Source organism: Gadus chalcogrammus, chromosome 3 (genome assembly GCF_026213295.1).
Source record: "Gadus chalcogrammus isolate NIFS_2021 chromosome 3, NIFS_Gcha_1.0, whole genome shotgun sequence".
Classification (NCBI taxonomy): Eukaryota; Metazoa; Chordata; class Actinopteri; order Gadiformes; family Gadidae; genus Gadus; species Gadus chalcogrammus.
In genome coordinates this window covers 16,698,294-16,714,008 of record NC_079414.1, presented here as the reverse complement: position 1 = coordinate 16,714,008, position 15,715 = coordinate 16,698,294, and the positions used below count along the sequence as shown (strand labels likewise).

Below are 15,715 nucleotides of genomic sequence, written 5' to 3'. Positions count from 1 at the left end.
ACGTGTGGCAGCCGCCCGGGTGTATGATCAGTGACTTGTGCTGGCTGTCCGGATGATGAAAGAGGCTTTGGCAGTCACCTGGAGAGCCGCAAGGCTCCGTGCTTACGCAGCCCTATTTTACACCCTCGCCTGGTTGTCGGCAGAGCCTCCCTCGCCCTCCACTATTAATTAGCACGTGGACAGGAGATGGTGGGGCGGGGGGGTGCTTAATTAGACCACTGGGCTCAGCGGTTCTCTGGCTGCTCCAACCCCACCCCCGCATCCCTCCTGTGTTCCAACAGATTCTTACTGATCACGGAGAGAAGAAGCCCCCTACAGGGGGTAGTCTTTGTTCAGGCAATCGTTTGCTAGTTTTAGTAATGACCTTCATTAGCAGCTTATAGACTTGCAGTTAGTGATAAAAAGTTTAGCCCAATTTGTGAATCTTTGCTTCAGGTTTTTTACGTGGTTTTTAGGTGGTTGAGCAGGGATGGAGGTTATTGGTGCATTGTGAAAAATGTCTAATTTAATAGCATCTAGCTGTGAAGTTTCAAATTGCAACCAACTGAATCCCTCCCCCTCACCCCTCCCTTTCGAACCACCACGGTGGCCAGCACTGACCTGTATCTTGTACCAGTACGATCTTAAGAAATGTCGACGACTACAACAGCACTGAGTAGCTCAAAGTTAATTTCAAGATTTAAGAACATGACACTTGACAGTTAATCAACTGTATTTAGTTGAGTCTGTAATTCTATTGATATATATTTTTTTACATTGAACGTGATTGTTGTTCATCAAATAATTACACATCACGGGGCTGAATGGGACTGTAGACAAAACGACATCCATAGACCTGTAATTATCGCTAGCTTTTACATGTAATGATCATTCATCTCGATAGCAGTCAGCGCTCCAAGCCAGTGTTTAGCTTCATTCATGATACCAATTTTCTCCAAACGAATGATAGCCTACTTTTAGTTATCGAACAGGGAACGTCCTCAAACACGAAAGTCTCCAGACCATGGATGTTTTAAAGAATGCACAACCATTTAACATAATCCCTCTCATCCACAAACTGCCACTTGGCTACACTATTTTACACTTTGATTAAAAAGTGTGTGAGGCTCCATTCTAATTGAATCCTCTAAATACATAGGATATTTTGGCAAAAGGATGGAGCATAAGCTCTTCTTCACTGGTTATATGAGGCGTGTCTGAGAGAGGGTTAAGCTTTTAGGATACTTATATAACCCCACGGTGTGTGTGGATGTGTGGAGCTCCGTCTTGCCAGCGTTTATGTTGATACCCGCGTCCAAGAAAGAGTTAAGCTTCTCGGACACATATATATAACCCATACTGTGTGTGGAGCTCCATCTGGCCATCGATGGATGTTGGTGGTGTGCCTGAGAGAGGGTTAAGCTCCTCGGACACTTATAGTATAACTCCACTGTGGGTGATGCATTTCATATACAACATCGCACATTTTAACCCTCCTATACAATGACGGTGTTAAGAAAGAAACAAATGGGTCGAAGCTACGTGGATAACAGGCCCCCCTCCTTTTTAGATGTCTTAGCCCACAAATACAAACCATAGTAGTGCTAGGGCTACCATTCAACCTGCAATACATTTGCATCTGCTGGATGTGTATACCTTTCCTCTTTTCTTGGAACTACATCTTCTCCGAATAGTTGAATCCTACTGCAAGTATTTCCCCTCTTTTTGGGCTTAAAAACAACGTAACCCTCAGTTCACCAGTAGAACCGATGACGTCGAGCTGCAATGGATCAAGGTCAATCATTTGCTCTTTGTGTTTTACCATCTTGTTAGGGAGATGTTGTATTGATAGCCCAGCCCGGGGGGTAAATAAAGGCCCTTGTCTTTGCTGGCTGTTGGGGGCGGGTTCAGTTCTGTCCAGGCATCAGGTGGCAGCTCCCAAACCTTCCCTATTGCCCGCATAGGCGGCCCTAATGGGATTGGATTTGTACTTATGAGCGAACAGGGCCGTTATTGAATCTAAGCCACTGAGGCACTAGTTCTCCTCCTCTAACTTTTCCTGTAGTTTTCCAACATTCTGTTTGTAGCACACAAAGAGAAATCTTTTCCTCCGCGACATGCAACAATGAGTTCTTCTCCGATGGATTCTATACGGGGCTCTCTTCAGTTCTTATGTGAAACTTTTGTGCCAGGTGTTTATACATTGTGTGTGCTTCCTGTGTCACATGCCATTTGATTGTCTGTCCAGACTAACTGGTGGTCGTTTCTCCAGAGAGCTTATTAGCTGTGAGGACGAAGCCAGGGCTTGGAGATCTCAGCCAGCCTGAGACACGCTTGAGCCCAGCGCACTTCTCTGTAAGGTCCACATATCAGCAGGATCTCAGAACATATGATGGGTCTTTCTGTCTCACTCTCTCGTAAATTTCTCTCTGTCTATATCTGTCTTCCCTCCCTCGACACATTGTCCTTCCTCCCTCTCTCCCTTTATGTCTGTCTGTCTGTCTGTCTGTCTGTCTGTCTGTCTGTCTGTCTGTCTGTCTCTCTCTCTCTCTCTCTCTCTCTCTCTCTCTCTCTCTCTCTCTCTCTCTCTCTCTCTCTCTCTCTCTCTCTCTCTCTCTCTCTCAGTCTCTCTCTCTCTCTCTCTCTCTCTCTCTCTCTCTCTCTCTCTCTCTCTCTCTCTCTCTCTCTCTCTCTCTCTCTCTCAGTCTGCCTCACTCAGTCTCTCCCGCTCTCTCTGATTCAAATCTTCATAGTTGGCACACGCTACATCTACCCATATATCTGCCTATCTGTAACTCTATCTATAACTCTGCATCCGTCTGTCTACAACTATCTGTGCCTAGAATGAAATAAATATCGTAACTATCTATATCCGGCCCTATCTGTTTTCCCCTCCTCTCCATGCCTGTCTGTTCTTGTCTTAAGTGCATTGTGCCTGAGGACCAGGCTCTGGGCTCTGGCCTACATAGAGGTTCACACAGCGCTGACTCCAGATTAGCTGGGAGGCTCGCAAGCCTCCGCAGTCGCACCCTGCGCTTCACGCTTACAGTGAAGTCAGCACAAAACTCATCGAAAGTCACACCTAACTTCAGCGCGGCCCAGGGAGGGGGATATTCGATTTGAGTGATAGTATAATATTTATTTTTTTGCCCTGAGACCATGAACTGCCAAAGGTGTGACCTTCTCCGATCAAATGGGTCCCTTCAAATAAACACGAGATTCATTATTCATCCAGTGCGGGGTGACTCGACTCGAGAGTCTTGAAACATGCTGGTTCGAGCTCCACGGTCGAAGGCTTTATTCGTTAAATACACCGAGCGGCCGACCACTGCAACAGGCGCATGGAATCTTCGGTCAAACAACCACATGAACATAAAACATAAGTGCATTGAGCCATGGATGTGCTTATTATGAGTGTTTCTCTTACTGGGATTTTTGTATCCATGGAAATGTCCACACGTTAAGCATCGGCTTTTAATGAGTAATGTTTAATGAGTACACGTTAAGCATCCATTTAATGAGTAACGTATTCCTCATGGGCTAAGCCCATGAGGAATACATTACTCATTAAATCCCTACAGTACTCTAAATAAGACTCTAAATATACGGTATATGCTCTAAATATACAACATCCTCTGCAAATATACTGCATCCTTTCAAAATCTACTATATGTTATCTTACTGTACTGTGTAATACCTCAATTGACCATGTCTGTGTAGTGTATAAATACACTACATACTATCCATAAAAATATACTGTCTCCACGAATCTGGGGCCGTTTTGTCTGTTAACCCCGCCGGCATTACCGCGGTGACAAGTTTTAGTGACTCAGTGTCTGCTGAGGCCTGCTGACAATAGCATGTAGTATTAGCTACGAGAATAGCACCTAGGGTAAAGAGCGGTTGTGGAATCAAATAGTTCTCTTTTTTTTTAATGAGGGTCACCTTAAAGTTCTTAATTCATTTAATGAAGGGAGATGGTGAGTTCGCTAGGGAGGTACTGAAATGACAAATTAACTTTTAGCACAATGGCGTTCTACATTAATATGTAGCAGACATAATGGTTTGACAACCTTAGTTCTAGTGCATCTAGACTTTTTAAAATAAAATGAGTGCAAAACCCCTAGCCTGTATACATTGTATACAAACATTTACATCACTGCTATTTAGCATTCTCACAATAACCATTAACTTTTTCCGCCTCATGTTGAACAAAGCTTTGAAAAGGTGGCCTTGTTTAACATAATTTACTAGCGCTTCATGCGCTTTCCAAGAATGATCATATCTTCAATGGAAAATTCTATGCAACAATAAGGATTTGGAGTAATGTGCATAGCTTTTCTGCAAAGAACTTTTGGAGAACATCATCATTGTTCATCTATGTCTTCACCTTCATCCATTTCAGATGCTTCTCCTTCCTCCGTTTCCTTCTGAATTAACTGAGATAGCAAGTTCGATAACCCTGCACAAATACTTACAATGTCATTAACATTTTTTAACCTACCAGGGATTATATGACTGCATTTTTTGCCAAGCGTCAACTTTCTGTAATGTTATGCTCACAGAGTTGTTTACAGCAACGTCTAACTGCTGGAAGAGTGTGATTGTTTTCCTACAGTTCTTTGGCCTTTGTCCAAATATTTAAGCATAGGCTATGATGCATAATGCTTGATGATAACACTATTACCCTGATGAAAGACACAAAAAGAGGAAGAAACAAATTTAAACCAAAAACAAACCTCCATCGTTATCAACGGGACGGAGGTTGAGCGTGTCGCCAGATACTGTTATTAGATGCCCAAATCTCAGATGATTTTACTTCGACCCCCAACAATTCAACCCTGATCAAAAAAGACTCTACCATTCCTCACATTCAGTTCTATTCCAAAATTGAAGTTTGCAACTATTGTGAGAGCAGCTTAGAAATGAGAAACTACGCCATTGTCAAAAGTAACGATGCATAGTAATTAAAGGTAAAAGTAGAAAATAGTACAACTCCTAGGACAACTTTTATTCAAACGTCCGTGTATTGTAGGCCGAAGCCAAGTTGTTTACTTTAAGGGATTTCCCCTGATTGGTGTATACTCACTTAATGTAATTGGATTCTCTCTCTCTCTCTCTCTCTCTCTCTCTCTCTCTCTCTCTCTCTCTCTATCTCTCTCTCTGCCTCTTTCTTGTCTCTCTCTCTCTGTCTCTGTCTCTGTCTCTGTCTGTCTCTGTCTCTCTCTCTCTCTCTCTCTCTCTCTCTCTCTCTCTCTCTCTCTCTCTCTCTCTCTCTCTCTCTCCCCCCCCCGCTCCAGCTTCAGCACAGCTTATCAGTGTATCTACTACTCTCCGGAGCACACGGCCAAGGCCCAGGAGGTGCTGACCACAATGGGCCTGCTCCAGCCCCTCATCTCCAGCCTGGCAGACCAGCTCCTGCAGGCAGCCCAGGAGCACTCTCGCCCTGGGCTGACCCTGGCCCTAAAGAACCTGGCAGACAAGGTGAGTCGCCTGCTGGACCGTGCTGGAGCTCCTCTGTGGTCTCTATGGCCTTTTAATTCAGTAGGGTATCGTACAGTAATTACACTGTACGGTGGGATTTTGCCAAAGCAATTTGGAAATTGTTGGAAAATAAATCGAAGAGGAATACAGAAGTTATGGGTACATACTACAGGACAAATTTTCCCCACCTGACTCGTCTGCAAAGCCCGGATTTTTTGATTTAGTTAGTCTGGATTTTTTGGGCCAGATTTTCCTGTGTTGTGGGGTATGTCGACAGTGTTTTTAACAATCAGGGCCAACCGATTAAAATATTATACCTGTTAGATATTTACGATCCGTTATCCTGTAGCAACCCTGACTACACCAGAGGACACTGGCCATTGATAGTCGTTGATGTCGGAAAGACATTAGCCAATTGCGAGCCACGCAGACTAAACGCAATACCAACAATTCATCAAGTAATCATAACAGAAGCCGTGGCAGCAAAAGCTTAATTGGCTTCCGAAATGGAGAAACAGCTTGTAGAGTTTTAAATTTTCCGAAACAACGATCACAAGAGCTAGCTAGCATAGCTTATTTGTTTGCACAAAAGTCCCTATTTTGATCGCAAGAGAAAAAAAAGATGTTTGCTTCCACACTCCAACGACAGTTAAGTGTATCTTAATCTTTTGTGAGGTGTGTAGTCTCACGTTTTCTAAATATGAAAAATCGTCCAGCATTACCCAGCATTAAACCGAAGGAATGATTATCGCAGGAGAATCTGCAATGGAAGAAAACCGACAGGAACATCTATGTTTTTCTTTGTTTGCTTGCTGTTTTAAAGCTGCAGCTGCTGATGTATTTCATCTTGTGTGTTTAAGATTTTCTTCCTACTGTTCACACCTGAATGAAATACAGAAGAAAAACAGTCAATACTAATATTCTCTAGGTCTTTTGAAACACAGACAGGTGGGGCGGTGCTCTTCACAGACTTCCCAATATATTTGTCCTGGTAGTAATGCTTCATCTACTTCTGTCAAAGTTTCCGACTGTGTGTTTAAAGCAGTGGCCTCCCGCTGGGCTTATCATCACACGTCATTATAAACCCAATACGCCCATCTTGCTCCAAACATTTTCATTATATTCTCAGGCGCTCCGCTTTAAACCATTAGCCAATAGTTTTCCCCGTATCCACATCATCTGGAAACAATATGTTCGCCCAGCATACTATCTCACCACCGTAGCTGCTCTACCATCTCATTGGTGTTGGAAACGTTGAACGGCAACAGTCAGAGGACAGTAGGTGACCCCCGTGTATCCAGTAATAGGGTGGGCTAGGCATATAAACCTGTTTTAATGTGTACACGAATCCATGCCGGGCCCAGGATCTGTTCACAATAAACCTTCTGGTCAAGTAATGTCCTGTGACAGTTATACCCTTCCAGACAGAAGCATTGCAGCATATCCATAACGCCTCGTAAAAAATTGAAATAACAAACAAACCGAGGATAATAAATAGCGAGGTGGGGGTTTACGGAGTTGGCCGGGTGTGTGGTAGAGTGCTGTGTGTGTGTGTGTGTGTGTGTGTGTGTGTGTGTTTTTTTTTATCAGTATAATTAATGAATTACATCTGCCGCTGTCAGATTGCAATCTGTTGAGGGAGAGAGATTGTTTTTGCCACAGCGGAGTAGCAGCCCAATCAGGCTGTTTAATTGGTACATTCTCACTGTCACCACTTCCCCCCGTCCTTGATTAGACGTGCACCCCGAGGCCAACTGAACCCCTGGCCTGGTCAGCACAAGTAGCCGCTCGCTCTGATTAAAATCTCACGCTGTGCACGTGGGCATGTGCCTGTGCCTGTGCCTGTGTGTGTGTGTGTGTGTGTGTGTGTGTGTGTGTGTGTGTGTGTGTGTGTGTGTGTGTGTGTGTGTGTGTGTGTGTGTGTGTGTGTATGTGTGTCTGAGGGACACAGTGGGTGGTTGATAAAGGTGGAGATAAGCAATTGTGCACATCAAGTGTAAACTGTTTGTGTGTGTGTTTGTGTGTGTGAGGGTGTATGTGTGAGTGTGTGTGTGTGTGTGTGTGTTTATGTTTGTGTGTGTGTGTGTGTGTGTGTGTGTGTGTGTGTGTGTGTGTGTGTGTGTGTGTGTGTGTGTGTGCAAACGCACATGTGTGTGAGTGTGTGTGTATGTGTAGGCATGGGTGCATGTTTGTGTGTGTGTGTTTGTGTGTGTGCCTGTGTTAAAAGATGTACCCTCTAAAATGTCCCACACCAAATCAACTGTTCACTGTCACAACGCTTGAATCAACTGTTTGCTCCTCTGATTTATATCTGTATACATACACTCGCGAACACACACACACACAAACGCACACACACACAAACACACACACAGCAACTCCCCCATCATCAACGGCACCGTGGCCCACAACAGCGACTCCCCCAACAGTACAGGTGACAGTGGCCCCCCCCCACACGGTGTTGAAGGACCCTTGTAAGAAAAAACTTCAATCTCTTACTGCCCCAGAAACATATACACGATATAGAGATGTAGACATGTGTATAACATGCCGTAAGGGATCTTTTACTCACCCACCTCTCTCCATACAGGAGGGATGTGGTCATAATCAGGAGGAGAAATTAAATGGAGGTATCATAGTTAAAGCTGTCCCATGTCCCCATAAGGTTAAATCAAAATGCCACTGGAATTGTGCTGGTATGTGTGAAGGTATTGATATGCAACATACTAAAAATTGAGCTCAAGTTAATTACGGTACATGCTTAGTTTATATTTACTTCTCGACTTCATTCAAGGCATTCTGTCAGAGCTGTCAATTGGCATTTTGTTGTGTTAAAGAATGGCATTTAAATGGTGTGTGTGTGTGTGTGTGTGTGTGTGTGTGTGTGTGTGTGTGTGTGTGTGTGTGTGTGTGTGTGTGTGTGTGTGTGTGTGTGTGTGTGTGTGTGTGTGTGTTCCTGTTTGACTCTTCTATGAAAGGAAAAAATTAGATAGTAACTTTAATGACATTGATTCAATCAAAAATGGAGAAAAAGAAGCAAACAGAATATGCCACCAGGGTTTCTTTGAGATCTTGGTAGAAGGTTGATTGATTTCTATTGTCTATAAAGTGGAAACAACATGTATCAAAAAACAAGAGAGGAACAACACTAGAACCAGCGGGATTAACATTGGTCTTAACAATCTGCAAGTCAAAGCTCTTCCAGCATGCCCATTTTTTCCAGGAAGAAAGTGTAGATGGGCTAAGATCATGAGGAACCATTCGTTGAAATAGGCCCATCATTATAAGAAATACAAAACAAATAATAATCTTCCAAACTCCCCAGTCTTCGCTAAACACTGAGCTTGATTTAAATAATAGAAGATACTGTTTAGTTACTCTTTTCATGAATAACGGAAACAAGCCCTAGAGTAGATTGATGTTCTTAATCGCTGCATTACTGTAGACCCGAAACTTTCAGAGAATACAGATTCTTACGAACACATTGGTTTTCTGACCCCACGGTTAAAAATGTGGTTATACGATGTAACCAAGTATGACTGAACCCAGCGTGCCAGCATTTTGTTCACTCATCCCTCGAAAGATAATGAATAATGAATGCTCTCTCCAACGGTTGCAAATTAACATTATGGCCAGATAAAATGGGTCCAATTTGAATATGGATTTACATTTTCAATTCCTGATCTTCTTCTTTTAGGAGATTACAGAATAAATCCAGTTTCCGTCATAGTTAATTGCTTGGCTTGCTCTCTCATTCCTAAACGATACATATCTCTGTATATCATGTTGCAAATGAGAGAGGGATATTCCATCTGAAAAGGGAAATATGGAAACTATATAATTAATGTCCGCAGCACAGAATTGAACTGGATTGACACACATTGACAATATCCTATGTGGCAAGTTAGGAAATGAAATGAACCAGTTCCCCCTTTTCCATATTTGCTAATACTGTCATACCTTATTTGTATAATTAAACATTACACATTTCAAACAAAGGCAAGGACTATGGACAGGAGGTGATAGACTACAGGGACTGGATGAACTTGTACTTTGTCAAACACATTTCATGAAGCCTCTCCCAATTCTGCTCTTAGGCACTATTCAAGTATTTCCCTCTTATTTGTCACACTACTAGCAAGCCGCTACGTTCCAGCAATACACAATGTAAAGAGCATGGATGGCTATGGGAATAAATAGGGAATTTACATTACTTCTGTAAGCCTTATTTTTATCGCTGGAAAGCTGAAATGTCTTGTGTACTCTAGTTCCCTGTCGTAATATAATTGCTGGTTGCCAGTGCTAACTCAATTAGCACTGAGAGCTCTGCGCTGTTTATGCCTCTACACTGGCGGCAGCGGGCATGATGCCGCTCTACAGCTCATCATCAGCCTACCACGGCCCACCAACCTCACATCAAAGGAGGCGCTCCCCTCGCAGGAGAGCCAGGAATCTCCGAGAAGTAATTGAATTGTTTGTTGTTTGCCGCGGTTTTCATTATTATTTTTGCCGTGCACTCCGGCGTGCAGTAGCGGAGTGGGGTGCGCTCCGTTCCTGAAACGCAGAGCTCTTTTTTTGTTGTCATTCTTCTTTTGTGAGTCGGGAGCATCTCAGCCTCTGGCTCTTTCCTCCTCGCTCTCTCCATCTTCCTCTGCTCTCTGCCTCTCTCTCTGTCTCCATCCAGCTCTATCTCTCTCTTACTCCCCGCCTGAACCAGCGCGGGTGTGCTGTTCATAAGTGCTGCACCGTAAAATCTCTGAAAGCAATGCATGACTCCCGCATCCCTCACCCTCCTCTTTCTCTCCCTCTCCCTGCTCCATCACCCCACTCTCGTCACCGCTCAGACGGAGCAATTCGTCCACGCCCTGAACGATGAGATGGTCAAGAGTGCCCTGCTGGCACTGCACGCCGCACGGCCAGGCTTCGTGTCTCAGACCCCGGGTAAGGGCCACGCGCAGGCAGGCCAACACCACCACCAGCAGCACCAGCACCACCACCCCAGCCAGGACTCTAGCCCCAGCGCCGGCAGCCCGGCCCCGAAGAAGCAGCTCCCAGGCCACAGCCCCTCGGTGGTGATCGGGCCGGCCAGTGCGGAGAGCCCCGTGGTGTGCAACAACAACGTGACGGAGCTGAGGGGGGTGGAGGATGGAGAGGGCGGGGCGGGGCCGAAGAAGCAGGACTCCATACCGCACCACAACGAATACGACGAGGAGGAGTGGGCAAGTGGGATTGGTTGCTGCTTCTGTGATGTCATCTGCCCACTTGTTAGCCTTTTTTGTGTTCTGGATATAGTCACTCTGATTGGCTGTGAGTTATTACCTTTATGGAGGAAGGAAACTTTTGAATATGTTCTGCTTAAAAGTGGGTTGAACACCAACATTTAGAAGGAAAAGTTACTTTTCTGTTTGTCTTTTGTAAATCTGTGGTGTATAGATATATCGCTGTCATTCGCCTCACACGTAGAAATGTGACAAAAAACTGGCAGAGATGGATGAAAAGAGAGCAAGAGAAGATTGTCAAATGGTCATTTGGGCTGATTCCCTTCGGGCTGATTTCCAACTCACTCTGTCTCTTGTGCTCTTGCAGGACAGAGTTTGGGCCAACGTTGCCAAAAGTCTCAACTGTGTGATCGCCATGGTAGATAAACTCCAGGAGCAAGACAACAACAACCGGGAGCTAATCCCTGACCAGCAGCTCGCTGATGTCATCACCTCCCACAATCCTGGTAAAATAACATGCATCCTGAAAAGAAATGCTGGATGTTGTCGATATTGTTGGAAAGGGCTAGCAGAATGTTTTAAAGGCGATTCAGTGGAAGGTCCGACTTTTTTGTGCACCATATGGCTGTATTGTACGACAGTAGCCAGAAGCAACTCTGCAATACGGCCGCGTTGGTCAGTTACATACCGGAGGGAACTGGCTTTGTATTGGCCGCTTTTCCTTAAGGAATCTACTCTTAATAATCAATTCTAGCTCATAATGTTCTGGCGGCAAAGCCGAATCCAGAGCAATCAATCAGCCACACTGTTAACATATAATAAAGGCCAATTGACGTTGGTGGATGTTGACCGGGTGTTTTTCCCAGACATCCCGCCCTCCCTGGAAGACAGGAATACATATTGCAGTGCCTTTCATTAGTGACTGGCCAGGGTGGGCGATCCCCCATCACTTCCCATTGAGACCCCCCCTCCTCCAGCCTGAACTCAGACCACTGACCAGCCAGGGAGCGCTGCCAACTGGCACACGAGGGAGCTGCATTAGCTTATTACCAGAGAGAGAAAGAGACACAGAGGGAGAGAAGGCGAGAGAGAGAGATATAGAGAGTGATAGAGCTGGGAAAGAGGGACACATGATAGAGCAACATTAGTTTATTACAGGAGAGTGAGTTGGGAGAGAGGCAGAGAGACCTAGAGAGAGGTCTGAGAGAGAGCGGTGAGAGATAGAGAGAGCTGACAGAGAGGGACACATGAAAGATCCACGTTAGTTTATTACCAGCGAGCGAGGTAGAGAAAAAGACAGAGCTGGGATGGAGGGACACATGATAGAGCTACATTTGTTTAGCACCAGAGAGAGAGATCGGCAAGAGAGGCAGAAGGCACATGATGCAGCAGCATCAGTTCATCCAGGCCACCAAGGGCCACAGAGAGAGAGAGAGAGATGAAGAGACAGAGTTGGGAGAGGGTGCACTATAATAAGAGCAATTAAAAAATAAGCTTGCCCTGTGCGAGCGCATGCGTATCCGTACACGTGTGCCCAAAGTACACGCTCTCTGCTCTGCATCTAAAGAGAACATGAAGCGTTCATATTGAGACCGTTCCACGCCCAGGCCGGGCTGTGAACACGCAGCACAGGTCAGCGGGGGCAATCGCTCATCTGGAGGTCTGAGCAGAAGCATGGGAGGGAATAATGAGTGGCGGGGGGGGGGGTTATCTCTGGGGATGAGATTAGTGAAGCCATGTCTTCTGATGACAGGACAGTGGGGGTGGGGATGTTTGGACAGGTGGACTGGCAACAGCTGACAGTTAGTGTTGTGCTTCCTCCCTTCTTCCCGATGCAGAGGCGGTATTTGCAGAATTAGATAAGACATGATGTCTTTGACAAGGCAATGCAATTAACTGTGTGTTTGTGCGTGTGTAGGTGTGCGTATGCGAGTGTGTGTGTGTGTGTGTGTGTGTGTGTGTGTGTGTGTGTGTGTGTGCGTGTGCGTGTGTTTGCATGTGTGCGTCTGTCTGCTTGGGTGTGTCTGTCCAATTTTTTCACCCGTGAAACTTCTGAGAATGTTGAAACCGCATATACAAGCAGTATGTAACACGAAGCCTTTATAATTTGCCAGACTAACACTGCCCCCTACAGGCAGGTTCAGCAAGTGATCATTTGCGGACATGCTGGTGCCTCCACGATATGACGCTACATTAATTGGCTCTACCATCTGGTTTTCTACAACTGAGTCACTATTTAGTTACAATGTATAGTCTGTTCTGTGATTAATAAAACAATACCAGAAAGGAAAGGTAGTTATAGTAGTAGTAGTATCATAGAATTATATGAACATGAATAAGTGAAATTATATTTGTAAGTAACAAAACATTTGCCCTAAAATAACCATTTCCCCCAAAATATATATAATAATATTATATTGAAACCAGGTTTCGATTTCCTTTTTCCCTAATTTCCTGAAGGGGACTGGAAGGAGCAACTGCGCCCTCCGGTGGCCAGGCTGAGGGAGTGCGTGGTGGACGTGGTAGAGCGGGCTAAGAGGGCCATGACCTTCGTGCTGCTGCAGGAGACAGCCTGCAGTGTGCCCCAAGGCCTGCATCTCCAGCACAGGAGGGACGTGGTCTTCAGTCAGGCAGTAGGTAGCCAAGGTTCTCCAATAAGGCACGGAGAAAAACACTTAAAGAGCCAGTAAACCCACTGTTTCAGATGGAAGTCGAACACTATGAGATTTTAGAAATCATGTTTTGGGCTGAGAGTTGGGGCGTGTAGTTCCCACACCGTTATGATCTAAAATACATGCAATGACGTAAAAATGGTTTTGATATAAAAGTCAAATTTCGGACTGTCACCGTTAATAATATAAAGTGGAGGATAGTGTTGTGTTTTCAGTGGTCAACTCCCAGCTCCAAATGACACTGGGTTGGATCCAGCAAGACTCCCACCTGCTCCTCAAATTCTTGTTTCGGCATTCCTTGTCCTGAATCATGGCTGCGACAAATCCCGCTTAGCGCTGGCTGTCGGTCGACTTTACGTTCTCCTGTCTGGCCAGCTGTCAGACTTGACCCCCAGCCTACCCCTACTCCTACTTACAAGCCAGAGGTGCTTTGGCAGGGCTTTCTCCTCCAGATTTATAGCTAACATTAATAATAAGGTTGGTTGTGTTACGACTTCCACACACAGGCTCCCTAATGTCCACATGGATTATTTTCAGTTTCCTGCTCCAGGCACTGCAGTGTTTCCAAAGTTGTACAGATGTCTGAAGACTTTGTTTCTGAAGTTGCACATGTACAAAATAAATCCAAGAAGGCAGAGCAGTAATGGCAAGGCCTAATGCAGGGAATGCTAGTTCATACTTCAATGGAAGCACAATTACTGGTTATATAGTAGTCACACTCCTAACAAAATGTGTGTGTGTGTGTGTGTGTGTGTGTGTGTGTGTGTGTGTGTGTGTGTGTGTGTGTGTGTGTGTGTGTGTGTGTGTGTGTGTGTGTGTGTGTGTGCACGCATGTGTCTATGTGTGTATGTATCTGTGTTGTGTATATATGTGTGTGCGGGTAAGTGTTTGTGGTTGTGACTGTGTGTTTGTGTGTGTGTGTGTGTGTGTGTGTGTGTGTGTGTGTGTGTGTGTGTGTGTGTGTGTGTGTGTGTGTGTGTGTGTGTGTGTGTGTGTGTGTGTGTGTGAGTATGTGTGTGTGTGTGTGCACATGTTTATGTTTGCCTGTTTCTGTGTGTGTGTGTGTTTGTGTGTGTGTGTGTATGTGTGTGTGTGTGGATGTGTGTGTGTGTGTGCATGTTCCTATGTGTGTGTGTGTCTGTGTGTGTAAGTGCGTGCTTGTGTGTGTGTGTGTGTGTGTGTGTGTGTGTGTGTGGATGTGTGTGTGTGTGTGCATGTTCCTATGTGTGTGTGTGTCTGTGTGTGTAAGTGCGTGCTTGTGTGTGTGTGTGTTTGTGTGTGTGTGTGTGTGTGTGTGTGTGTGTGTGTGTGTGTGTGTGTGTGTGTGTGTGTGTGTGTGTGTGTGTGTGTGTGAGTATGTGTGTGTGTGTGCACATGTTTATGTTTGCCTGTTTCTGTGTGTGTGTGTGTTTGTGTGTGTGTGTGTGTGTGTGTGTGTGTGGATGTGTGTGTGTGTGTGTGCATGTTCCTATGTGTGTGTGTGTGTCTGTGTGTGTAAGTGCGTGCTTGTGTGTGTGTGTGTGTGTGGCCATGTTCCTATGTGTTTATGTGCATGTGTGCGTGCGTGTGTGTGTCTATGTGTGTGTACAGTTGTCTGCGCTGGCCTGTGGGTTCGTCATGCGGCTGTCTGCTGGCATGCAGGACGAGGGCTTCCTGAAGCAGCTCCATCTGGTGGGGGTGCTGGCCCAGTTTGAGAGCCTGCTGAGCACCTACAGTGAGTACCACAGCCCGCCTTGGGCCCTTAGCACCTACAGTGAGTACCACAGCCCGCCTTGGGCCCTTAGCACCTACAGTGAGTACCACAGCCCGCCTGAGGCCCTTAGCACCTACAGTGAGTACCACAGCCCGCCTGGGGCCCTTAGCACCTACAGTGAGTACCACAGCCCGCCTGGGGCCCTTAGCACCTACAGTGAGTACCACAGCCCGCCTGAGGCCCTTAGCACCTACAGTGAGTACCACAGCCCGCCTGGGGCCCTTAGCACCTACAGTGAGTACCACAGCCCGCCTGAGGCCCTTAGCACCTACAGTGAGTACCACAGCCCGCCTGGGGCCCTTAGCACCTACAGTGAGTACCACAGCCCGCCTGAGGCCCTTAGCACCTACAGTGAGTACCACAGCCCGCCTGGGGCCCTTAGCACCTACAGTGAGTACCACAGCCCGCCTGAGGCCCTTAGCACCTACAGTGAGTACCACAGCCCGCCTGGGGCCCTTAGCACCTACAGTGAGTACCACAGCCCGCCTGAGGCCCTTAGCACCTACAGTGAGTACCAAAGCCCGCCTGGGGCCCTTAGCACCTACAGTGAGTACCACAGCCCTCCTGGGGCCCTTAGCACCTACAGTGAGTACCACAGCCCGCCTGGG

The 15,715-nt window shown here is 46.0% G+C and overlaps 1 protein-coding gene across 5 annotated transcripts in view; it reads left to right on the top strand.

Annotated features, from left to right (window-relative positions):
• Positions 1 to 15,715, top strand: part of inpp4b (inositol polyphosphate-4-phosphatase type II B) — a 119,051-nt gene that overhangs the window by 81,029 nt on the left and 22,307 nt on the right. For all 5 annotated transcript variants that reach the window (XM_056586325.1, XM_056586323.1, XM_056586324.1 and 2 more), the window contains 5 exons: positions 5,280 to 5,463; positions 10,308 to 10,682; positions 11,050 to 11,188; positions 13,143 to 13,315; positions 14,945 to 15,068. In XM_056586325.1, coding sequence (XP_056442300.1) covers positions 5,280 to 5,463; positions 10,308 to 10,682; positions 11,050 to 11,188; positions 13,143 to 13,315; positions 14,945 to 15,068 — 995 coding nt within the window. The remainder of the gene's footprint in view (positions 1 to 5,279; positions 5,464 to 10,307; positions 10,683 to 11,049; positions 11,189 to 13,142; positions 13,316 to 14,944; positions 15,069 to 15,715) is intronic.